The sequence below is a fragment of the Siphateles boraxobius genome, unplaced genomic scaffold (assembly GCF_051911475.1).
Source record: "Siphateles boraxobius isolate OS27281-9 unplaced genomic scaffold, OSU_SipBor_1 46, whole genome shotgun sequence".
Lineage (NCBI taxonomy): Eukaryota > Metazoa > Chordata > Actinopteri > Cypriniformes > Leuciscidae > Siphateles > Siphateles boraxobius.
Window position 1 is genome coordinate 2,181,428 of NW_027509097.1, and position 26,343 is coordinate 2,207,770.

The 26,343-nt window shown below is 36.6% G+C and overlaps 2 protein-coding genes across 4 annotated transcripts in view; both read right to left on the reverse strand.

The window, feature by feature from the left end:
• epc1a (enhancer of polycomb 1a) overlaps positions 1-4,940 on the reverse strand; it is a 50,024-nt gene extending 45,084 nt beyond the window's left edge. Inside the window, exon 1 of one of the 3 annotated variants that reach the window (XM_077200312.1) lies at positions 4,480-4,940. Coding sequence is in view for 1 of the 3 variants with exons in the window: in XM_077200311.1 (XP_077056426.1) it covers positions 1,022-1,174 (153 nt within the window). In the remaining 2 variants the exon portion in view is untranslated. Of the gene's footprint in view, positions 1-1,021; positions 1,427-4,479 lie in introns of those variants that run through there. The other 2 variants (XM_077200311.1, XM_077200313.1) reach the window with 2 other exon arrangements.
• Positions 4,941-9,961: 5,021 nt separating this feature from the next.
• Positions 9,962-22,580, reverse strand: LOC143709703 (serine/threonine-protein kinase H2). The gene is made up of 3 exons (XM_077200314.1): positions 22,232-22,580; positions 19,572-20,337; positions 9,962-10,384 (listed from the first exon to the last, which is right to left on the reverse strand). Exons 1-3 carry the CDS (start codon positions 22,498-22,500, stop codon positions 10,085-10,087), a joined length of 1,335 nt encoding a protein of 444 aa, XP_077056429.1. The 5' UTR covers positions 22,501-22,580; the 3' UTR covers positions 9,962-10,084.
• Positions 22,581-26,343: the final 3,763 nt, after the last annotated feature.

Below are 26,343 nucleotides of genomic sequence, written 5' to 3' on the forward strand. Positions count from 1 at the left end.
ATGTGTGAGTGACCAAATTCTGAATAAGATGCATGTAAATCCAGTCATTGATGCTAGCGGCCCCGGGGCCTAATAAGAATGGAAAGAATCTTATTTAAGGGGCCTTTGGCTCAGCCTCACTCTCCAAGGTTTCCACATCTTTAAACAAATAGCCTACATTTTTCATTCATTCATTATTACATGCATTCAAGGATTTTCTGTATAGAAATTGCATTCACAAAGAGCAATTTACAGGCGATAAATATTTTCACAAGCATCACTTGATAGTTTTCTACACAGAAATACCGATGACTTATCCATGTGTGAAAAAACGAGACAATTGTTAAATGGATAGCCAATTCACTAAAAAAAAGAGAATAATTATTTTATTTACGCAGCCTCACGTTGTTCAAACCATGTATAACTTTTAGAAGAACACAAGAGGAGACGTTAGGTAACATGACAACCTCAGTGACCATTCAGTTTCATTGTATGGGAAAAAAACAAAACATGGAAGTCAAGTGAATGGGGACTGAGGCTGTCAAGACCTAATATTCTCCGTCTGGGCTTCCCAAAGAAGAAATGAAGTTACACAGAATTGGAACAACAACAAGAAGGAGAGTAAATTACAGAATTTACATTTTTGACCAAAGTATGGCTTTCAAATTCGCTGATATTTCCAGATTTCCCACGACAGCGGGAATTCCCGCCCTCTGTCTGCCGTTTGTCGCCACTACAGAAAAAAACATCCAACAAAATGTCGGTACCTCCACGGTCACATGACTCCTTTTGTGTTTTGCTGCACGACTCGGGTCCGAAAGGATTGACACAACCCTACGTTCACACCGCGAATAGCCATCAAATAAATCCAACTGTATATACCACACTTAAAACTAGGTGCAAGCTGCAAAACGGGCACAAAACACCGTGTAAACGCTTCACTAACAGTCGGCCATTTTGTTGCATCCAAACCTGCGCAGACTGACAGAAAAAAACAAGTTTGTATCGCAGAAAATCGGAAGTTGCATGGTTAAAATCGTACCGATTCCTCGTCCTTCTCCATGCCTGTGGGCATCTGCGGCACGGCGCGGTTGATGGACGCGTACTCGTGCAGGTCGGGCAGATCCTCGCAGCGGTAGATGGGCAGCGGTTTGAGAGCGTCCAGCGCCCGCGCCCTGAACGACAGTTTACTCATTTTACTCTATAAATCTATCCGATCCCCTCACAATCTCCCATAAAACCGCCACAGATCTCATGGAGGAGGGTGGATGGAGTTGGAGAATGAGAAAAAATAATGGAATAGAAAAGATCCAGCGAGGAAAAGCAGAGGCGGGTGTGTGTGTTTTCTCTCGCTGCCTCAGTGCGCCATTCACAACATGGCGGACATTAAAAACTCCTCAGCCGATTGCGTTCTTCCCTCCTCCCTCACAAACTCCCGTGAACGCGCACCTCAGCCATTCCAGCACGGCCCATGCACGCGAGCGCGGTCACGAAACATGTGCACGCGCGCACACATTATACGTATATCAGATATTATTTCATTATTAAGGGGCTTTATTTACCATCCAAACAATAGGCTACACAATGTCATACATTTGTCACATGCTTCAACTGAATTAATTCTTATAGCTGTTAAATACAGGTCTATTAAATCGACACAGTAACTGTAAATTAACGCACAAGATAGCATAACATCTTATAATACATACTGTTTTGAACACTGGTGTATAGGTTACATGTTTAGTTGTATTGCCAAAATGAACACATGCACTTATATGAACTAACTCATATGAAGTACAACTTCCAACTCTTATTTTTTTCTTTTTTTAGCTAGCAGTTCTGCTCCGTGCCATATTATTGTGCAGTTGGTAAATAAACTGATGGGCTATAAAATACACCCAATGTTGCATTTATATGCATTGTCACCTTACAATTCAACATAGACTTGTTTTCTTTTAGCTTGAAACTTTGCAATAACTGTATAGAGCATATTTATATCACAAACGTGCATTTTGTCAATTATGTTACAATCAGTTTTATGTTAGGATACTGCGCCCTCTATTGGTCAAATTAAGTTAAACCAATGAAATTAAGTTGATTTCACTAATTATAAATTCATACTGCCTTTACAAACTCTTCGAGATTATTCAAAGCCTATTAAGTTGTCCTCCCCCCCCCCCCCCCAAAAAAAAAAACATACAACGCAGTCACCACATTAAAGTACACAAAATATAGTCAAGAAAAGGAATTGTTTACAAGCTGAACAATGATTATGTTTTACAAGAAAAAAAAGGTAATTTCCACAAACATAAGAACAAAATACAGCAATAATGGTTTAAATGGAACAAATAACACAATGTATATAGCTTTTAATGGAGACTAAAGTCACGTCATCTTCAGTGTAAACACAAATGAATGGCTTTCAGAAAACTGCCACATGGTGGTGTAAGTTAACACCATTGAAAATAACACACTTCACAGAACAAGTTTCATAAGGCTGCAAAGACATCAACAAAAGTCAGTTCCATTTTATCTTAAGGTGACGTAGTTACATTGTACTGAGTAATATTAATTAACCACTTACTATAGAGTTACGGTTAGGGTTAGTTTTTGTTATGCAGCATTAACTATTATTACAAGTACATGTAGCCTATACCGTGTAACACCTTAAAATAAAGTGTCACCCAAAAGTCTGAATGAAAACTATCATATCTGCACATCTTTATACAATGACATTCTGACTATAATTTCACACCAGTTTATTTGCGCACTAATTAAATAATTAATAGCCTAAACAACCTGGCAATCTCATCCTGATGACTGAAGTTCTTAAATCATGCACATATTGTCAATTTTAATCACGGACCATTATTTTTAATGAAGAGACCAGAAACTAACAGATAGTGAAGATATCAGAAAGTGAGAAAAAGAGAAGTGAAAATATGGTAGAAGTGGGCATGATAAATAATTGTTCATCTGTTATCAGATAAAAAAAATAAAAAAATAAAAAAAGACCAATTGGGGCAATCTTGTGCTTAGTAAATAATAATAATAATAATAATAAATGTAACACATATAGATCATATTTGCACACACCACAAAACATTTGCTTGTTGATATGACATTATACACATAAATTGCTTCTGAGCAGGAAGAGGACTTGAAACTGAGGCGCAGTTTAAAAAGCAGGTCTCCTGAAAGGCCAAACTGACCTTTTCACTGGGTTTGAGAAAGATAACAAGCAAAGAAGCCAAAAACAATATGCGTATGCTGCTTCAATTCTACCCTGTCATTTAGACTATAATAAGACAATAACACCTACCATAAAAAAAAAAAAATCACCCTCAAAGGCCAACCAAGTTTACGAGTCTGGGCTGAACACATAGATAGGTAGTTTTTTTAAAACTCATAGTACGAGAGACTTGGGGTAAAACCCAAATGATGGTATAACCAGAAACTCAGGTCACATTGTAAAACAAATTTTGAATACATATGGCCCTTTTAGTGGGGCATGTTGTCACATTAATGAGTACGATGTCATAATAGCAATCTACTGTTTATTGGCACTGCTTTGAGATGTAGCCTATACATTAAATAAATGATGATGCATTTGAATGCTTCAAATATCACTTCCTCTACATTTCTGGTTAAAATGCATTCTAAGGTCATTTAAATAGCTTTGCGGATCAAATTTTTTAAATATATATATATAGAAAAGCAAAAATGCAATTAAACAGCACATAGAGCACTAAAGAAGCTCTGCCTTATATATATGACATTATTTATAATGAAGCTTCAAACTATAAATACAGGATGCTTCGTCAGTTTGGTAGTCGAGGGCTCAACTACAATCCAGACAATATATCTCAGCGTAGTCTAATAAACAGTGATATATTGTGAATAATCATAGAAATATCTTCAAACAATGCCTAATTAAAGAGTGCAAATGTACAACACTTGTTGTGCAAATCTTCTGAGGAATTTAATTCAAACACATCTACAATGAATGCTGAAGAAACACACACTAAAACACAAAGTGTGATTGTCTGCTAAAACACATCAGGCAGGGAGACCAACAGTTTTAGGCTGGTTTTAAGCTGTTTTTAGTAGGAGTATACGTATAAAACACATTGTGACTTTAGATTTTACACATATGCACAATGAAAAAAGTACAATTTCCATTTGTGTTTAACTCCAGAGCTCCCAACAGGGGGAAGAAAAAAAAAGAGAGAAAAAAAAGAAAACAAATCTGGCAACAACACAAGAACAACCCTTATTTAAAGAGGTCCATCTTTAACAGCAATGTAATCATTGTAATGAGGTCAAACAGAAGGAAGGTGGTATATACACAGTAACAGGCCATTAGATGCCGGTTTATTAACATAAAGAGCTCTTGACCAAACCAGGAACAACATAATCTGAGTGGAGCTGAAATCGACTAATCCTTCAATCTAATCATAAAAAAAGTTGTCTATAATAACACTGAAAAGAGTAACTCACCAGTTTTTCCACTAGGGTGGATGGTGATAATTCATCATAAACATGTCAAGACCAGATTTCCAAAGCCATACGAGGGGGATTGGGGAGTTGTGGGGAGAAAAGAGGACATACATCAAAAGCATGTCTAAGTCTACAATCATCTTTTTTGGAATAAGATCTGGATCATTGTTGCGGTAGAAAATCCGTCTTCATAAACCCGATGAAGATATAATAATCCGCGCGCCAAGATCACCGACGGCCGCAGCGCGCACTTATCCACTGCGCTTTCACTTTAAATTAAACTCAACTCGAGACTGCTGGCAAAAGTACCGACCAAACGTTTGTTTTACGATGAAGTCCATCTCAGTCCACAGTCCTGGAAAGATCTGGTTGTTCCCCTAAAGGGTTAATAAGTTTCGCGTCTTCATTGGTTGGAGAGAGACAGCGATCACCTGTGGAGAGCAGCGGGGTTGGTCGAGCTCTGAGACAGGCAGGAAGAGTGCTCGCTTCACACACACACACACAGGCATTTAGGTGGACATTTTATAAGTATTTATCACTTTTATTAAGTGTTTTATTTAGATTGTTTTTATTATAACAATTATTTATTTTTATTCTAATTTTATATTTTATTTAATTAGTGAATAATTATTTTTGCATCTTCATTGGTTGGAAAGAGACACACTCATCAGATAGATTATACTGTATTATATATTATAATATATAATAATATATAATATGTATAATTAAAAAATATTCATATATAAGTGCTGTCGAAATGATTAATCGTGATTAATCGCATCTAAAATAACAGTGTGTAAATGTGTAGCCTATATGCAGTATATATATATATATATATATATATATATATATATATATATATATATAGTGCTGTCAAAACGATTAATCGTGATTAATCGCATGTAACAAAAATTTAAATATATAGGTTTACATATACACATACACACAAACTTCTATGTTAGATGCGATTAATAGATTTGTCACACACACACACACACACACACACACACACACACACACACACACACACACACACACACACACACACACACACACACACACACACACACACACACACACACACACACACACACACACACACACACACACACACACACACACACACACACACACACACACACACACACATGTAATAAATAGCCTATAAATATAGTGTCTCATGTGCAGAGCTGAATAAAACTGAATGAATTCATCAACGCTGAATGAAAAGTATGTAATATTTTCTGGGAAGGAAAACTCTTGCTGGGTTGATACTGTGTGACTCAGAGTTTAATAATATCTCACTCAGAACAAGCAGAACAGTCCATCACGGACTTGTCTCAACATGTAGTTAAGCCCTTTATGACTTTTTACACCCACAACGCACCTCTGACAGGAAATTATCTGTAATTTACCACTCTTCACTTCAATTCCACATATTTGTACATGTCTGACACTAGAGTTAAATGTGAGTAATATTGACATGGATTCCAAAACTCACACTGAAAATCTTTTATTTTTTTATTTTTATAAATGGTTGGGTCAGTGTTGATTTAAAGGGTTTCCTGTTAGCTAAGACTACCTTCTCTTTTGTATTTAAAATAGTGAAGAATCGTGAATACTTATTTTCTTTGTTTAAATTAATTCAAAATCATACACCTTTTTTTTTTTTTTTTTTACCTTTTCTGTCCCTGGTCTTACTTGGAACGATTCACTATGCATGTTATTTATTCAACACAAAAAGATTTTCTTTGCAATCTTTAATAATAATAACTTGCTTTTCCTCTGAAACAATTTTTGAATGTGTCTTTACAGATGTAATGGGTGTGAAACACTGATTCATGTGCTTTGAATATATTTCATTTTAAGTGATTTACATTTTTAAAATGCTCATAAAAACATGTAACTTTTGCATAGTTAAATCCAACAGCTTTTACCAACCAACAGTATACGTATGTGAAGTTGACAGCAGGCTACAGTAGTGTTGCTCCAGAGCCCATGTTTGTCTGACTCTAATGCAGTGTGTGGTGTCTGACTCTCATTTGCAGTAAGAGGTTGTTTCTGTGTTATAACACATTTGCTGGGGGAAAAGGCTGTATCTCCCTCCCAAAAAAGCCTTCTTCTGTGTCCGTCTTTGTCTAACAGTCTCTCTTCCTTGTTTTTGTTCTTCTTCTTTTTTTAAATTCTCTTCTTCTTTCCTGTTGCCTACTCACACTGAAATCCACAATACAGGAAAAGGCATTCGTTCATATGCAAAGTAAGGGCAAAATACTTCCCAAGATTCTTTGACTGTATCCATGTGCTATCAAAAGCTTTTATGCATAAATAACCAGTAACCCTTAGTTTAGCATTAATTTTCACTGAATCTGTTCTGGCTGGCCTTATTTAAACTTGTACTCCTTGTTGTGATGCAGAATAACAGCGGTCAGTCACGTGATTGTCAGACCTTGATCTCCTTCCGCCCTCTAGTGGTCAATAATAGACATGCGCATTGTCTCCACTTCCTCATGAGATTCATGCAGACGTCCACACATAATAATAAATAATTGGATTCGGTTGGTTGCATCAATGTCGTTTTCATTTTAATTCACAGTTTAAGGATAATGTTGGCCAGAAATAAACATTATGTCATAATGTAGGCTACTCACTGTTCCTGGAGTTTTCTTCCATACAATGAAGTGAACGGGCTCAAGAACCGTCCAGAAATAGCAAAAAAAGCACCATTAAAGTAGTTTATACAACTCATGCACTATGTGTGGGAGCCGCCATATGGTGGAGTGGAAGTAACACAGCGAGCGAAGGTCAATGAGCAGAATTGGGACTTCTACATTTTGCTTGACCTTTACATTTGTTTAGCAGACCATCTAATTCAACAACATAAGCAATTCATTTCGTTCCTTCATCGACCTTTGACCTTTAATCTGTTATAAGCCAGCGGTTCTTAACTGTAGGGTCATGAACCAACTGACCCAACATTGAGTTCTAACAGAATATAAATAAATAGCCTACATACATATAATAATGGTAAAAAATATCAAATGAGATACTCCAGATTCTATCCCATTTCTATTCCATATAGGCCTTAGGAGACAGTGTTGCTTTAGTGTCATTGAGATACTATTATAGTTTTAATTAATATTTTGAATGTTTTTCAACATTTTTATTAATTCTGCTGTGTATTTTTGACATTTTTGTTATTGTTTATGTTTAAAAAATGTCTATATAGTTTATATTAATTTTGATTTCAGATTTAGTTGTACGTTATTAAATCAAGTTAAACTAAATGAAAATAAGAACTGTTGCCTTGGAAACTAGCTAAAGTGAAAATTAATTAATTTTAGTTAATAATTACTTAAAAAGTAATGAATTACTAGCTACTAATTACATCTTCAACAGTGTAATTGGATTACTATAATTACTAAATCCCATCAACCTCGAACGGTTAAACATAAACAGGAACTTCTCTTTTAATTCTTTCAAATAAATAATGTAAAATTACATCATTAAATAGTATGTTTATATACTATAAAAAAATATATAACAATAATCACATTATTCTTGAACTGACAAAAGTATTTAAAGGGAGGTTACATTAAAAACATACATTTTGACATTAGACATTACATTTTGATAAATATTCTGTATTGTATTATATAGAATTGTTCTATAGTCAATAAAGTATTTATTTAATGCAATTACATCAGAAGTTACTGTAATTCATTTCAGTAAAATTAAGACTAATCCCTTACTTTACATTTTAAATAATTAAAATACAGTCATTAATTACTTATAATGAATTACACCACTGGTTTTAATTAGAATGATGATGGAGCCAAGTAAAAATGGCAGAAAACCATTAAGCAGTTTTTTAAAATTTTTCCTCATGGTTTAATTGACAGACTGAATTCCTACATTCATAAATAAAGCACAGGAATTCAGAAGGTTTTCATGGTTATTTTATTGCTAATTCTGTTTAATGGTCAGGATTTTTTTAGTAGTCATCACACACGTCATTAACAGATATTGAGCTGAGAGCATTACGGCCCAATGCACAAAACGGCTTTATATGAAGCTGTATATTGAAGATGTTTAAATATTTCCCACCAGAGCAAAAGAAAACAAATGCAAAATGAATTAGAAAAAACAATGGGTAGAAGAAAACAAATGTAATGACGATTAAATCTAATGGTGAGAAAATGAAAATGTGGTTGTTTCTCAGTAATATAATAAACATAAGAAAATGTTGGTCCTAACAGCATTTTATCATATATCAGAATTATTGCAAAATGATGCATGTATTCGAATAAAGAGACATCATTATTTTCCTACTTATGTAATGTAAAAAAAAAGAAAGAAAAAAAGAACTCAAGCAATTGAATATTTGTCCAACAGGGGGCGCTCACTGGCTATTTTTCTTTTTCTCTACAAGGGCATTACCATATTTCATCATAAAGCCACTTCATAACTCTAAAAAAGGAAGTATAATATTACAAGAGTTTTACAGAAAGTACTGACTTAATCGCATCAGTGATGTGGCAAGGTAAAACTCCCTATGTGTCAAAGATCAAGGCAAAATGTCTGCAGATATGCATGTCTTGTTTATCAACTCAAAAAGTCTAACTTTAGACAACTTTTAAACAGTTATTCAAGTCAGAAGATAGCTATGAGGGAGTTTTTGTAAAACACTGACCTACATTATTTCCACTGATTGGTGCTTTCAGAATGTTTCATGCATGTAATACTGTGAACTTTTTTTCAATCAGCACACTGTTCAAAAGCCGGTGTCGGTAATATTATTTTTAATATTTTTGAAAGAAGTCTCTAATGCTCCCCATGACTGCATTTATTTGCTCAAAAAATACAGAAAAATAACTATTATATTTGAATATATTTGAAAATGTAATTTATTCCTGTGAATTTTCAGCATTATTACTCCAGTCTTCGGAAATCATTCTAGTATGCTGATTTGCTGATCAATTTAATGCATCCATTGCTGAATAAAAGTCTAAATTTCGTCACACAATCAATCTGCAGGGGCTCTTTGCAAAGTAAAAACAGTAATATGAAGAAAAGCAGGACAGAACATCTGCAGATCAGACCATTTGAGGTTACACTCCCTTTCCATTTTCATTTTAGTCCGGTGCGCGATTCTTCAGGGGTAGAAACATGTATATTTTAAAATAGAATGGTGAGTTTATATAATCAACTCATCCTCATCTGATTAATGAAGGAATGAATGTGGGAGAACCGAGCAGAGGTGCTGATCTGTGCTTTTCTTTTTATAGAGGAGACTTTAAACTCCTTCGCTGTTCATCATGAGTAGGAGATCACAGATATGCTGAAGAGACTATGAGCAATGCATCATAAATATATTAGTATGGCCGCATACATAAAAAAGTCAGTATTTCTACATTAAAGGTAATTATAAGTTTTCAGGGATCATGCACATTTTTAATCCTTTAATAATGTTAGGCATTTTCATTGAGGATTTTCAGAATTAAACTTATTTTTTTCTCTTTTACATGTGAAATGAGTGACAGCACTTTGGGCCTCTCACATAGAAATCTTGTCCACTGGTTCAACGCTAACCAGCCAAATCTTGACCCTATACTAAGCAGCGAACTTCAGGCACTGTGACCTGTCGCTGTAACCGTAACCCAGACCTCATCGATATCTGTGACCCAGGAGTGGAGCCCGAGCTGGGGCAGCGAGAGGAGCCCCGTGACGCCCGCCGCTGGAGATTTCGGGAAATGGAGCGGTGTAAGTTCTTGTTAGAGGAACAGGCTGCCATGCTGACCAACCACGGGTGCTTGAGAGCTTCCTCAGCGGTCATACGGTGCTCGGGGTCAAGGGTCAGGAGGTGATCGATGAAGCTTTTGGCCAATGTAGATACTGATTTCCATGGCTGAAACAGAGAGATTGAGAGTTTGTCTGTTTAATAAAAGTCCATACATAATGTTAATCAAGGTGTTTTTTTTTTTGCACACACGCGCACGCACGCACGCAAATATAGTGCAAATAAAACACCCCTGGCCTTCTGATGTAAACAATGAAACAAAGATAAAATATCAGAACTTTTGCAGCTTTAAAAGCGAAAATTACAACCTATATGTAATACAAATAACTTGACTGCATAAGTGTGCACACCCCTGGCTGAACTATTATCTTTGCTTCATTTTTTTACATCACAAAAAAAAGAAAGAAGCTGTTTTAAGAGGGGTGTGCAGAATTTTTATATCCGCTAGTGGATAGGCCTATGTATATTGCATAAACAAACAAAACTAGCCGGGAAAGTTTTGAGTTGTGAAAGTAAAAGTATATTTTCATAGCACATCTTTTGTCACAAGGAAAATTGTATTCCTTAAAATAACCCCTTCAAATAAGAAAGGACATTTTTAAATGAACACCAATTGTCTGGAGAGAATGTTTTACAGATCTGAGCATGATTCAATAGCCTTGAAAAGACTCCAAGTAATGAAATATCTTTATCAGAATCCTTAAACTGATCTATAAATCAGTAACTCAAGTTCGTAGCTCAGTCCAGCAAATCCTCCAGCCCACACTTTTGTGCATGAAAACCAACACTACTTTCCATTCATTGCTGGTTTTGCATTCAGTCTGTGTTTAGAACAGCATCAAATCATCACGGATCTGAGAGCAAACACAGCACATCTATGGCTGTAAATGTCACTGAGTACATGCACACGCACGCGCACGCGCGCACACTCTGTCTGAATGAAGACCACCGCCGGCGTCTGACCACCTCTGACCTGTGCTACCGACGCTTAGATGTATAACTTGGCATTTTCGCCTCGTCGCAGTCTGAATGTGAAGACATTAGTCAATAAATGTCACCAGTTTTGAATAGATCTGTGACTCACCGCTAATTTGAAGAACCATTTATCTGAGAAGCTCTCAGAGGAATTTATTTGATGGTAGCCTATAACAAAGAAAAACAAGAAAAGCAAGCGAGAATAAGGGATCGAGCCCTGTGTGAATCAAAAAGAGTTTATAAAAGATGATTCTGATTCTGAATTCTGATTGGATAAGCAAAATACAGGAAGTTGTCACATCAACTTCCTGGATGGGTTGGACATGATGTGAAGAATACACCTAATAAAAACAAAATTACTGTAGAAATAATTAAATTCATGATTTAAACCTTTTTCCTTACTCATTATTTGCATGGACTGTAATAAAACTTTTAATACAAACTGTATTAAAAGACAATAAATGGATGCCACATGTGGAAATAAACATGCAACCTGATGAGGTCACATGACAATGTAGCGTATACATAATACCAGAGAATTTCTAATATGGGGAGAAGTTTCCATAGACAGTAAAATAAATGGACACAGCGACCCCCTTGATTTCAACGGAGAGAATTGAAGCCCAATAGAAGCACTCACTTCCTGATAGCCAAGCGTACTGCGCGGGCTCAAACTGAGCTTGACTACGTAGATGTGACGTGAGCAACCTGACTGACAGTTGTAAATAATCTAGTAGCGGTGCCAAGACAAATCTGAATCACCTAATCTTGCAGAGACGGCGAAGCGTATCCTTGAGCAACTTTTGGTAAGTATTCTGATTAATTATTTTGTCATTTTGCTTAATATTTATTTATTTTTAAATGCAACGGCAGTACGCCATATTAAGTTAATGCATAATATTAAGAAGTTATGTAAAAGGATATTCAAGAACTTGAATTCGTGATATGAATTCATACCCAATAGGTATATGTAAGGAGATAACATACTAGGCAAAGGCTAATTATTGGTAACTAAATGATATTTAAGATTAGTAGTTAAACTTAAACAGCTAATGCAAGTCGAATGTAAGTTAAATGAGTCATATTTATTTAACCGCCCAGGGAGCGAATATTTTAAATATAATTCAAGCACGGTGAAATTAGGCATTGGTAAAGATAGCATGCTTGCTGGGCATATAATTGACATGATTGTTTGATGCACATGATGTTGTATAATGTTAATGGTCGCCGAATATAACCACAAAATGGCGTTAACTGTTATCTACACGGAGACAGTAAAAGATCTATCGCAAGAGAAATGGACGAATCAGTCATATAAAAAAGTCAAAATCAAAAATGTTGTTGAAATATTTTGTCGCGTTGCTTTTATGGACTCTATCTATGCCATGGGCTGACTTTAGACAGTAAAAGATTGCCTGCGAGCTTCTCCTCCTGTTTATACGGTAATATCTCTATTGTGCGACGTAAAGTCGCGTGGTTATGACGCAATCGTTAGCCTATTTTTACAAAAACGGCTTCTACGGGGCCATAACGTAAGAAACAAAGTAATGGAGCCTTTTATACATTGTCGTGTTTCTTTAGAAATAAATAATGGACAAATGGAGTCTTTGGACGCCTCAGATGTAAAGTTATTCGAAAATGAATGGGAGTCAATGGAATGCTAACAGCAGGTGATAGTCTGCTATAATGGCGGCCCCCAGAGGAAGCTTCAGTTTCCGGCGGATGGATTACCCCCTTGGAAGTTTCACTGGCAGTAAACTTCCGGGTTCTGAACTGGTTGCAGTTCCACTCTGGCTCCATATGAGGGCGCTCACAGGACGAGTGCAGAATGAATGGAGGTCTATGGAGCTATATACCCCTGAAAATCCACTTTTCTCAGGATATAATTTTGTCTAGTAATTTGAATGTTGTTTTCGAAAGGAGATGCAAAGAAATTACAGATTACTTGGTGTTAGATTTTTTAGAGTCACTTATTTGCTTTAAAAAGTCTTTTAAAATGGCAATGACGTCATACACATCGTAGGACCAGAGACCTCTTTAATGGCAATCCTTCAGTCACTTTGGTGCTTTCGCGATCTGCACTTTCTTTTATCTCGAGGCATCGACAACACCGCTGACACAGGTAAATACACGTGCTAGAAGGGTTTTTGTTTTGTTGTTTTAAAAGACCACGCCGAAAATACTTCGGATGCCACGATGCCACTTCACTGACCAATCAAAGTCCATTAGCAGAATGCTAGCGTGTTATGGGCAACCACAACTCATCCTGTAAGAAATCGAAAGGACATAAGTACTTGTTCATTCAACGTTGGACCTATAACTCATGTTGAACTACATTCAAATCTGAGATTTCTCAACGGCAATCGGGTGAAAGAGACAAATTTGGCCGTCTAGCCCCATTCTCTTGGTCGGCGTTACGTCACAAATCATGTGACCTGCATAGCAACAAGCTGCCGCCGTGTATGAAGGGTAAAACAAACCGAAGACACAGCCCGAGGCAAATCAAAAAGGTATCTATTCACAGAAGTTTTGCTGTGGATTATGTCAGTTATGGGTATTAAGAGACTACTTTGTATTAATGATGCATGGTATGTGAATGTATGTCGGTGGTGAGAAGTGAATGTAATAAAACACTCATGTAAAGCGCTTTGTGACTAGCTAACGTTACCGCTACATGTCTGATAAAGGCGCTAGCAGCTATATGAATACAGATCTTCTTCTTCTATTACAGAATGTCTTATCAATATATATAGACAGTCTCCTAGCGCCTGCATTGACCAGGTACCACAGAAAGCTGTCGCTTGTAGGTTTAGCATTACAATCTTGTCCCTATCGGCATCCAGCTGAGTCCTGGGAGAACAACCCAAAAGCATGGCCCAGGCTCGAGTATCCAGACATATACAATTACCTCATCAAATCACCTCGTATGAACACCATGTGTACATACCATGTGTCCTACACGTGCAGTCATGTTTAAATACCCATCAAGCATCGATTACATTAACTATGTAATCGATTTTTTATTCATTAAAAAAAAAACTGTTCATTCAAAAGCACTGTACAAGCTGTGCCACTAACAGACTGAGCTCATAACAGCCACTTTGTAACACAATGTCAGTGAGGGACACCGTTTTTTCAAAAAAGCCAATAAAGGCTAACTGCATAAATGTATAGTTTTTAGGCATGATACTCGGCGCTTGTTTATCTTCCGCTTTCGTGTTGCTTTATGGCGGGCGCTTGTTTGTTTTACCCTTCGCCGCGTTGCTATGCGCGCGCAGTGCATTATAGGAGTAAAAGTCCCGGATGTCCGACCTTGAGAATAGACTCCCATTCATTTTGCACTCGGACGATCGCCCCCCAGTGGAACTCTGGTGGAACTACAACCACAATTCGGTACAATAGGGCTTAATAGGGGAGTGGCCAGGCTTTCCTTAGACGGCTTTGATAATACTATACTAACGCACTGCAAGTAGGCTAGTTTTCCACACACACACAAACCTACATAGAAAAAAATGGTACAAAAGCTGTCTCGTTAAAAAGGTTATGAGGATACACAAGGTCAAAAATTACTTTTTTTGTAAAAATTACCCCCCCCCCCCCCCCACACACACATCCAAGTAATGACAATTAATCAGCCATGAAATTGACAATTGCAAGTCTGTTGCTGACAAATGGATTTTAAAGAGCAAGTTTTATTCAAACACACAGAAACACATACATTTAAAAAAAAAAAAAAACGTGTATGAGTTTTACAAGAAAACATTAAGGTGAATTGGTCTTGCTGTGGGCTGTGTCAACTGAAGTAAAGAATCCAACAATGTCATCAAGGAAAAGAGAGAAATCTAACATCAATAAAACATAGTGAGAGCCGAACAACTACCTCTGGTGTTCTGCGGTTCAATCTATCATTCTGTCCTGCAGAGTGAGATTGTGTATTCATGTGGTTAAATATATATCTGCGCAGAAACATGAATCTGTGCGCTGCGTGCCTGCATGTCTTTAACCTATAAAAGGATGGCCGACTGGTTTCTAATTACACACCAAAGCACAGCATTTCAATTCACTTTGAGGCGCAGATAAAAAATGAATTCTGCAATGAGGCTTTAATGAAAAAAAGGTTCAGTCCTTATTTTAAGTTGTTTTTAAACTTTGTTGTAGCGTTCTCCAGAGTCATTAATGAGTGTGAGTATCACCTGTGTAGGCTAGTATTAAATGAGAGAGATGAAACACTTTTGAGCTAAATGATCAGGTGTGTTCAGAGCACAGTGTGTCGCCACTGCAAGATCTTTTGAATTACTTTAACATTAATATACAAGAAATAGAAGTAGCCGCAGGGTTTAAAAATAGAATGCAAATGAAAAATCCATGGAAACATGAATAAATCAGAAACTGTAAGCAAATCAATAACAAAACTGCACATACCAAGTTCTTACAATTGTAGTTTTTATTCTTTACCAGTATTTAAAAACAGCTGTTTTCATATATTTTTGAAAAGAAATGCATCTTTGGTTACAGTTTATTTTAAGGTGTCCTTGTTACTGCGTAATTATACAATTTAAGTAGCTACAGTGTAACATTTAGGCTACTTACAGGGTAACTAAACCCTAAAACAACTTTTTTTAGTTAATGATCTGTAAGACTGAGGCTTTATTAGTGCGCTTCATTGATTCGAGTACATTTTTTTTTTAATTTTAAAAACATTGGGGTTTTAATTCTACAATGTGTAAAAATGCCTGAGTGCTGCCCTCTTCAGGTTGACTGGTGGTTACTGCAGTTGAATTTTCCCATTAGAAGTTGTGGTGCCACATGACATAAGCAGGCACCAGCTCACTACGCCCTTGGCATCGGCTCAGCCCCTGGTATAAAAACATCTTGTTCCATCAAAACCACTCTAGCAAGTCAAGAGTTGGAATTGTGCGCATTGAAAAGAAAACGATCAGGATAGCGTATATTAGCATCTAGTTAGCATAGCATTTATTTAGTCATTTAGATTATTTAGTGTAAGTTAGACTAGGTAGTTAATTAGCATAGTTGTTAGTGTAGTATTGTTAGAAGCATAGTTAGTTAGCATATGTAACGGAGTTTAGAATGTTAAACTACTAAATAATGGGACAGCGCCATCTGTCTGATGCGTGATGGCATTTAGTGTATGGAATAGGGACCGCCAACAGCAGAGAGAACAAGACATGCTGTGGGTGAGTTGCACGTTTTGAGCACTCAGGGAATTATCAGTAAATAACGGCTTTATTATGGATTCATCCGGCAATGAACCTGTTAGGCAACTTTTGATATGTGTTTGGCGTCGAGTGTTATTTCATATCGAGTTATTTTGACTTTGTATTACGATGCACAATCGTAAATAATTTGTGCATTGTCTTGTGTTTTATTCATTCTCTATGAAGTGAAACCCCTGATTTCCACGTTTTATATCTCCATTGTGCAGGTAATGTGTATAAAATGTGTTTTTATAATGTGTTTAATGGATTGTTTTATTCATGTGGTATTGTGCATATTTACCACAAGGTGCGGATGTTTCCCTTCACATTTAGTTTAATTTTAGTTGTTCAGCATTTCATTGAGTTGATTTGTGATTAAATCACTGAAAATGTATTATAATTGTCAATCTGCAAAATTGTATTCACTATACGATCACAACGCTAAAAGATTACATTAATTTAAAAGATTAAAAAGAAAGAGTACTGTTTTAAGTAAATAGAAGCAGAGATAACGAGACACGCTGTGGAACTGATTCATTCTCTCTGAAGTGAAACCCCTATTTCCACGTTTTATATCTCCGTTGTGCGGCTCCAATCGGCAGAGCCTGACTCCACCCACTCGCAATATTTGAAAAATGCTGGAAAAGTGGGCAGAGCCCAGCGGAGGGGGGCGTGCACCTGAGACGCATCTCTTTGTATGGAACCTCCCACAGTCACCAACAACCGCTGCGTCACGAACCACCGCAACCAACAATAGGAAAATTCAACTGCAGTAGCCACCATTCAACCTGAAGAGGGCAGCACTCAGACGTTTTTGAACCATATATTGTAGAATTAAAACAATTTATACACAAATGTCAAAAAAGTTACTCGAATCAATAAACTACTAATAAAGCCCCATTCTTACAGATCATTAACTAAAAAAAGTTGGTCTAGGGTTTAGTTACACTTTAAACAAAACTCAGCGAATACTAGTCACACAGACATAGCCTAAGCAATACATTTTTATCATCATTTACGTCTCTGCTATTAAATTATCTAATTCAAAACGAAAACAGATATTCTCTATGCAATCTGAATGAAAAGATAGAGATGTCAGTCGTTCTCATGGCAACTCATTATCTGCTAATATAAACATGCCTACAGAGAGCACGCGCTATCGAAACGTGGGTCTCAGGTGCACAACCCCACACCCCCCACTCAGCCCCGCCCCCGGTTCGTCCCCTCTGTCTCCGCTGGACTCTGCCCACTTTTCCAGCATTTGTGGGTGGAGTCAGGCTCTGAACAGGGGTTAAGTTACCCTTTACTATAGGATTAGGAATAGGATTAGGGTTTGATTTAGAGTTAGTTGCATGTAATTATCCATAATTTTTAGATATTACTATAGTAAATACATGTAACGTGTAACAAGGCAACTGTAAAGTGTTATCTTTTTACAAATGTGAATTAAAAAAAGAATAAAATTAGCATTTAAATACCAAAACAATGTATGTCAGTAATTTTGTTTATTATAACATTTGATTTAATCTAGTAATGTTTTTCAGGGGATCTTTTTTTTTTAAGCTTCAGCTATTTAATCACTTTTATTTCTCTTTTTTATGATCTCAAGAAATCATTTCAAAATTAATTACATTTGGAAATTAAAACATGTTTATTAAAGAGGCGATTGTCTGTATAAGCACACAAGACAACTTCATATGGATGCATTGTAAAGCCACACACACACACACACACGGTCCGAGTTTAAATGCCAACTCAAAGACACACCGCAATACTGTGGCTTTAGCCTTTGTATCTGTGAAAAGGCAAGACACGGTGGATATTAACCTATTTATTATGATCTTTCTCTACAACTACTTGTTATTTTGTGACTCAGTAGTCCCTCAGTGTAATATATATATACACACACCGGTATATATATATATATATATATATATATATATATATATATAATAAATAACAAAAATAATTCCTTCATGTGCTGGATTACTGAATCGAGCAGCAGGATTATAAAGAGCTTCTAAGTTTATGCTCTTTCTCTTTAAGAGAACAGCAATTATTGCACCTATAATTCCACAGCTCTAGGGGTTGGAAGTGATAAAGAAATGTGTGTGTCTGTGTTTGCAGTTTAAAGGTGATAAAAGCCCTGTGGTGAAGCTCCTCTCCCCTCTCCTTCCTCTCTGATTACCACACACACACACACACACACACACACACACACACACACACACACACACACACACACACACACACACACACACACACACACACACACACACACACACACACACACACACACACACACACACACACACAGTCAGGTAGCTGGTGGCTGTTTACACAGGTGACCAGATTTCACCTTCCCACACACACAAACTCTGTTTGCCCTTTACTTTACACTTGGCTGAATGTTTCATTGCTCTGGTTCATTCCAGGTGTCTAAGTGCTGGTGGTCTAGGCCATCACAAGCTCAATTTTGATTATGAAGATCATGAACAAAGTACGCAAAGAGAATATAAATATACCATAACATATTTGCCCCAAAAAGTATTTGGATATAGTTGATCAGTTAAAAATGTATTAAATGTCATTTTGGCTTTACAACGGAATTTATACATTTTTGGGTAGGTAAGATTTGTTTGTTTTTGAAAAAGTCTCTTAAATCGTGATATAATAGTTGGTAACACTTTACTTAAAGCTGCATTTGATTTGATAATTTGTAATTAATGCAATGAGATTCAGACAATTTTAAGTGTGTCTTAAGCAGAGATGCAATAATGTATCGGCTATAGCATGAAAAAGGCCGATGTAACAAACCGGTAGTTTATTAATAACTGCGTGAAGGCACTGAGTAATGTAGTATAATATATAATGTCTGTTGCATAATCCAAAAATGTTCTCTGGGTAAAATAATATATATTTTTTTGGGCAGAAATAACCTCTAAATGTCGTAAAACTGCCAAAAGTTAAAATCTTTATCGGCATTAAAAAAATCCATTCGGTGCATCTCTAGTCTTATGTGTCCAAATACTTTTTAGGCCACTAAATGTGTGCATTTGTACTAATTGTAAGATAACTGTGAGGAAAGGTATTGTGACACTCACATCGCCATGGAAACTGCAGCTGCCCCTGAGAATGGCCCTGAAGAGCCTCGGTCGGCTGCTCTGGTCGAAGGGCAGTGATCCGCTCAGCACGATGTAAGTGATGACGCCCAGCGCCCACATGTCCACAGCGCTGCCACAGGGTCTCTGAGCCAGCATCTCAGGGGCCAGGTACTCCGGTGTCCCGCAGAGTGTCCTCACAGCCCAATCTTTACTCTGACGGCTCTTCTCAAAGTCTACAGTGCTAAAGGACGAGTCGCAGTTTGTGTCGTGAGTTGAAACACTTGGATCTTCCTTGCTTTGAAATGAGGCCGGCGTCTTGTCCCAACAAGCGAGTCCAAAGTCTGTTATGATCAAGCGCGAGTCCTGTCCCGGGTGGTAGTACAGTAGGTTTTCAGGTTTGAGGTCCCTGTGGATGACGCCCAGAGAGTGGAGATAGCACAGCCCGCTGGCCACCATCTTCAAGGCTTTGGTGGCGTCCCGTTCTCTGAAGGTTCCTCGAGCGAGCATGCGCTCCAAGAGCTCTCCTCCCGTGGCCAGCTCCAGAACCAGGTATACGCGATGTGGCGTTTCGAACACCTCAGCCAGGTGGATGACATTGCTGTGGTTCACCCGTCGCAGGACGCCAAGCTCTGCTTGACAGGCCTCGTGACCCTCACGACCTTTGACCTCCAGAAGTTTGATGGCGAAGGGTTGGCGCGATCGCCGGTGCTCCGCACGAACCACATGGCTGAAGCTCCCACAGCCAATCAGAGCCTTGATGTCATACCTAGAACAGATATACACACTAGTGTTATCATTGAGATACTACTAGAGTTTTTATCTAAGAGGCCATATAATGCCCGTCTTGATTTCGTTTTTTGTTTTTGTCAGTCTTTCAGTAACGCTCTGTTAAGTTCCTGTCTTTATGAAGCCTTCTGAATAGCGCAATATGCTCTGATTGGTCGGCTGGAGCAGTGTGTGTGATTGGTCAACCGGTTCGAATGCATTTCAGAAATGCCACAGCCCTTACCATAACTTTGAGTTTCAACACAGTGCTTACACAACTTAACCAGGCCTCATGCCGTTTATTTTGCATGTCTTTGGCAGGAATTATTCAATTGACATGTTCACATTCCTGTAAAACTCAAGATAACAAGTCAGGGAGTTCAGAAACAGTGACACTGATATAGAGAATAATGCCTTTTGGAGTGACTTTGTAACTTTGTAGACCTTTGTCATGCTCGAACAGCAACATTACACACTAAAGAAAGTTGAACATTTAAAAAAGCATAATAGATCCTTTTTTTATAGATAATTTTTGTTTTTGTCTTTTTTTTAATATGTGCCTAAATAATTTACTCATTGTTATTTCAGCTTTATTTTAGTACATATTAAACTAAATTAAAATGAGAAATGTTTCCATGGCAGCTAGCTGAAATAAAATAAGTTATACAATAAATAATACAATTATAGTGATTTATAATTAAGTGATTTTTCTTTTTCATTTAATTTCAGTTATCATTTATTTCAAGTAATGAAAATGTTTTTTTATGGTTTTAGTTTTAGTTAACTAAAATAACCCTGTTAAACACTGAAGCATCTGCTAAGATAGACTATTGTGCTGCTGTAATTGGATGCATCAAATTAAATTACATCTCATTATTTCTTAAATTACATTTCATTATTACTTTTAGCCTGATATTAAATGCTGAGAGTGGCACTGGTGGACTAATAAATATGACAAATCATTTCATTATAGCAGAGATCTTTAATTGACATGTCTTGTTTGATATCTTAATTCTCTCATCCAGTCTAAAGTAATAAAGTTTATGGCATTGTCAAGAATTTTTCATAAAGGTTATGTTAGGAATGGAATACTAGCTCCCTGTTTACTGCATACTGCGTGTACACTGAATTCTGGCTACTATTTATCGAAGAACTGCAAGTGAAATGGAGTGTTACACTGGACCAACAGCTGTCAGTCAAATGACCGACCTCACTACATCAATGTTTTATTCACTGAGAGGCATCTAGTTATTTTACATTATATAAAATGTTAATTCTATAATGTATAGTGTCTTATTTACTGGCAGTCCAAACAAAAAGTGAGTCCTGATTAAAGAAAAAGATTGAACAAACTGCGGCTGAGATTATTACTAAATCATTTGTCACAATAAAAAAATAAAAGTGCATTGAGCAATGCAGCACCATGTCAAATTATTTGGAGCTTGACAGTTGTGCTCACTTTTGTTGTGAATTGTTGAAAACACACTTGCAAAATTCTTGCAAAATTCGGTTTGTGTTACTCTGAAAAAAACAAAACAAAGTATATGCTTTCTAAAGGATCATGTGACACTGAAGTAATGGTTGCTGAAAATTCAGCCATGCATCACAGGAATAAAAATGACATTTTAAAATATATTACAATATTAATTGTAATAATATTTCAAAACATTACTGTTTTTACTCCATAAATAAATGCAGCCATGGTGAGCATAAATAAATATTTCTACAAAAATCTTACCCGCCGAAGTGCATAAAACAATATTTGTGCTAAATTTCAACAAAAATGCAGCATTACAAATACACAGAAAATTCAGATACTGTGCACAATAAAGTGTCCATTCTACATACTGCTCATTCTATTTTTTGCAGTATGGTTCTGAACTCATCATCAGTACCTCGCTGTGACGCGTGGATCAAACTTTGCACGGAACTTTGCATTAGGATTCCTCATCTTCTCCTCCAGATGAACCAGTTCCTTGACTCCTGATATGCCTTCTCGGGAAGCTCTTCTACCACTTCTCCTCCTCCAAACCCAAGCTTGTCGTTTCTCGTCACACTTTTCCCTGTCAGTCTCTTGTTTCTTGAAGTTCACAACAGAGTTGATAAGAGAAAAACATCCATTTTTGGAGGGCTCAGGTAACACTTTGCCAGAACTACTTCCCATTATAAAGACCTTACAGGGTGAGAAGCATGGAAATAATCCATCCAGATGGAGTTAAAGAAATGACACTTGCCTAGCTGAATGAAGTGTCACAGATCCTTCTCTCGGACACACAGGGCTGGTTTGGAGGATCATGCGCAGGGAACAGCAGCTGTAGTGCACTTGCACACGACCGGTGCATTTTCAGCACAGGTGCAATAACTCACACCTGAGTGATGGGTGTTTGATCCACTGCTATTTCAGGGGCCTTTTAACAACGCTAGCATTGCCCTGTAACATAAAACAAAGGCAGCTTAATCACCTGTGGCTGAAACCATACATACTTTTTAAAGTCACAGTAAAGTTTGAAAACGAAACACTTTTTTTATATAGGGTTTTATCTGTAAAAAATTGGATGTATGAATCTAAGACATAAAATCCATGAGATATTGATAAAAACTCTAAAAGAAACTTACCTCATGTAAGTCATGTGGGCATAATTTTATCTTGTCACTCCTTCAAAAATGTCAAAAGAGGAAACCATGATAACTAAAATAGCAAACTAAAAGGGCAAATGTCATGCACAATTGTAAATAAAAATATGTAAAAAAAAAAAAAAAAAAAAAAAAATATATATATATATATATATATATATATTACATTTTCTTATACACTGAAGAATATAATTGTTGCATTTTTTAACAAAAAAATATTCTGTTTTCAAACTCTAAAGTCAAATCTATAAAGTCATGTGACTCAAAAACAAGACGTTTAGTTTGCACAAAGTTATATATGATGGCACTCTAGGATTGCTCCAATTTCGCTATACCTTCGTATAGTGACAATAAATAATCTTGATTCTTCATGTCCAGAAGCCTGTTATTTTGTCATTAAATGAGGCCTCTTAATTGTCTGTAAAAAAAACCTGCAACATTTACTGAAAAGGCTCCAAGACCTTTCATGTAGGCGGAATGGGAATGGGACATTAATATAAATGCAATATAGCTGGCTATAATCATAGACAAATATCCACCTATTATAGCTCATGCACAGTTTAATGGTATTTTTTCCAATTATCATTAAAATTTAAATGACAGCCGACCAAAGACTGAACAATTCCATGGGAAGGTAAAATCCCAAAAGACTGATCCGGGCAGACATGACAGTTCTGTGAATTTCCTGGACTGTCTGTCTGGACATTCCCCTTCTTAATTTTAATTAGAGTTCATGACACCGGCGAGCTGTAATATACCTGCATAAACAGCTGAGCTTTAATCATCAAAAGTACAAGGATGTTTTCCATCACATTCAAGTGTGCTGTAAATGAAGCTGAATAGAATGAGTGCATTTAAAAGAATCTTTCCATGAAATGAAGCCACTTTTCAGCCTGATCATTCTGCGGCACGTTGAGTCAAATCGTCTGGATCCTTATTAATGAAAACACATCTGATATTTGGTGCTGACACTATAAAATAATATTAATATAATGAATGCACCTTCAATCAACGAGTCTGACTAATCAAGCCTCAGTGTAATTTCCAATGCCTCCACAAGAGTGCAATATTGAGTTATCTATGTTTATCAAGTTGATTGAAATAAATGGAAGGAGAGCGTAATTAACTTGTTTTGACTGCTGCGATCATCCATCGTAATCCCCAGATAATCCAAGCCTAATCCATTGCCTAATCTGAAACTTTAATTGGCATGGAAACGTCACAATACCGAGGAGCCCAGCAATTATGGGCAGATTTACACTCATATGAAGTGCTTGAGATTGCTTATGATGTCACTTATCAGGCAGCATGATAAATGCGGTTGACACATATGACAAAGTGAATAATCAGCCCATTTATAATCGTTCAGATGGAGTTGGCAAGAGAAACTTGAATTACTAACCTTTGTCTCGTACAAGACCTCATTATTGATAAACACGAAATGAGCAGGATGGGGTGTCAGTAAGTATCCTGTTTTATGAAACTCACCACGTGAAGTGGGCATAACTGTCTGTGTAAAATCAATGCAAGTAGTCAAATATTCAGACTGAATGCTCAAACTGACCCTTACAAAAATTAAGTTTATTCAAGTGTGCTAGGCTATTACTAGAAATAAGCTAGCTATTTCTTAAAGTATAGCCTACTCACCTATTTCAAGTTTGACTAATTTGTAGCGTTTATACGCCCGTATAAATATAACTAATTATTATTCATAACGGATTATGATCAATGATTAATAGTTTAATTATTTTCAGAATTTACTGTAGCAGAATCAATAGTATGATCATTTTATCAGTTCATCCAATGAACGGAAAGCATAAACAATTATTAATTCTAGCAAATATAATATCTTCCTGGCCAAGAAAGACTAATTCCCAGTTATCAGCTAAGAAATAATTCAAGGGTAAAAGCATAGATAGCTTTAGATCGCAGATCAAGACAATAAATTCGTAAGCATATAACACATGTAGCCTAATGCTTCTCTTTTCAAATACAAACAATACTTTATTGATTATAAGACTAACACATAAAACGAATATCACACACACACACACACACACACACACACACGAGTTGCAGAAAGAAAGAGAGTGAGGAAGAATGAGTTTTAGGAGTCAGATGGTGACATCCCAAATTTCTATATGCACTTAAAAGACATGACCTGAACGAACCATCAATCATTGATTTAACCCTTCTTTCGTTTCTTATGCAGGTTATTCAATTTTATATTAATTGCACCAGTTCAGTTAAGAGTCTGAAGGCTACTTGCTTGTCTTCGGTTTGCTTTGCGTCTATCACAGGTTCACGTTTAAAGTCTGTTTAGAGAGAACGGTGTCGTCTTAGCGGCCCCTAATTTAATAACAAATGATCATTTAGACGGAAGTGAATCAATCAAAACTAACTTTAGCTGGAAAATACTTTTTTCAAGAGCCACTATAAAACCAAACCAATCTCTGTTACCTTAAATTATATGTTTATCTCTGTAAAGCTGCTTTGAAACAATCTACATTGTTAAAAGCGCTATATAAATGAGGATGACTTGACTTGACTTTGGGGATTCCCTTTTGTCAGTGTAGGGGTTTCCCGGGTCCGTTGCTTGGCTGGCGGTCTCCTCGTGCCTGCTAGATCTTGGGCAGCCAATCACGTGGTGTGTTGGCGGATGGATAAAAGTCTTTGAAGTTGGTAGCGCGTTGCAGTCGAAACGTTTAAACGAATCTTTGCAGCAAAACTTAACTTAGAACCGAGACTTTTTACCGGAAAAGAAAACAAAGGAAAATAAAGGAAAAGTGAGACGAGTTAGATGGCTTGGACGAAGCTGTTTTAAACCCTGATCTTGATTTGGGTCATTTGTCTCTATGCATCTGCATGGTTACTAAAACCATCGTCTGCTCCACCCGACTTGTTCTGCCAAGACTTTTTCCGAGAGAGTGCACGAGAGAAGAGAGCAGAGCAGCAGGAGAAGAGAGAACTTCTGTGTTCGGGTCTAAGATTTTAAACTCAAAGTTTGTCCAACCTATATATATAATATATAATATATATATATATATATATATATATATATATATATATATATATATATATATATATATATATATATATATATATATATATATTTGCACCTTACGAGTATCTATTCTATGTATAATTACCTCTTTTTGTATTTTTGTATACTGTTGTATATTGTAAATTGTTGTATATTGTATATTGTTGTATATTGTATACTGTTGTATATTGTACATTGTATATTATTTATTGTTCTGTTAGTGTATATGGTACTGTGAGTAATTGTGCGCACATTAGATGTGTAATCTATGTAAATCTGATGTTTGCTGTAATTGTTTTCGTCACATCGTGTCATACTGCTATGTTGCTC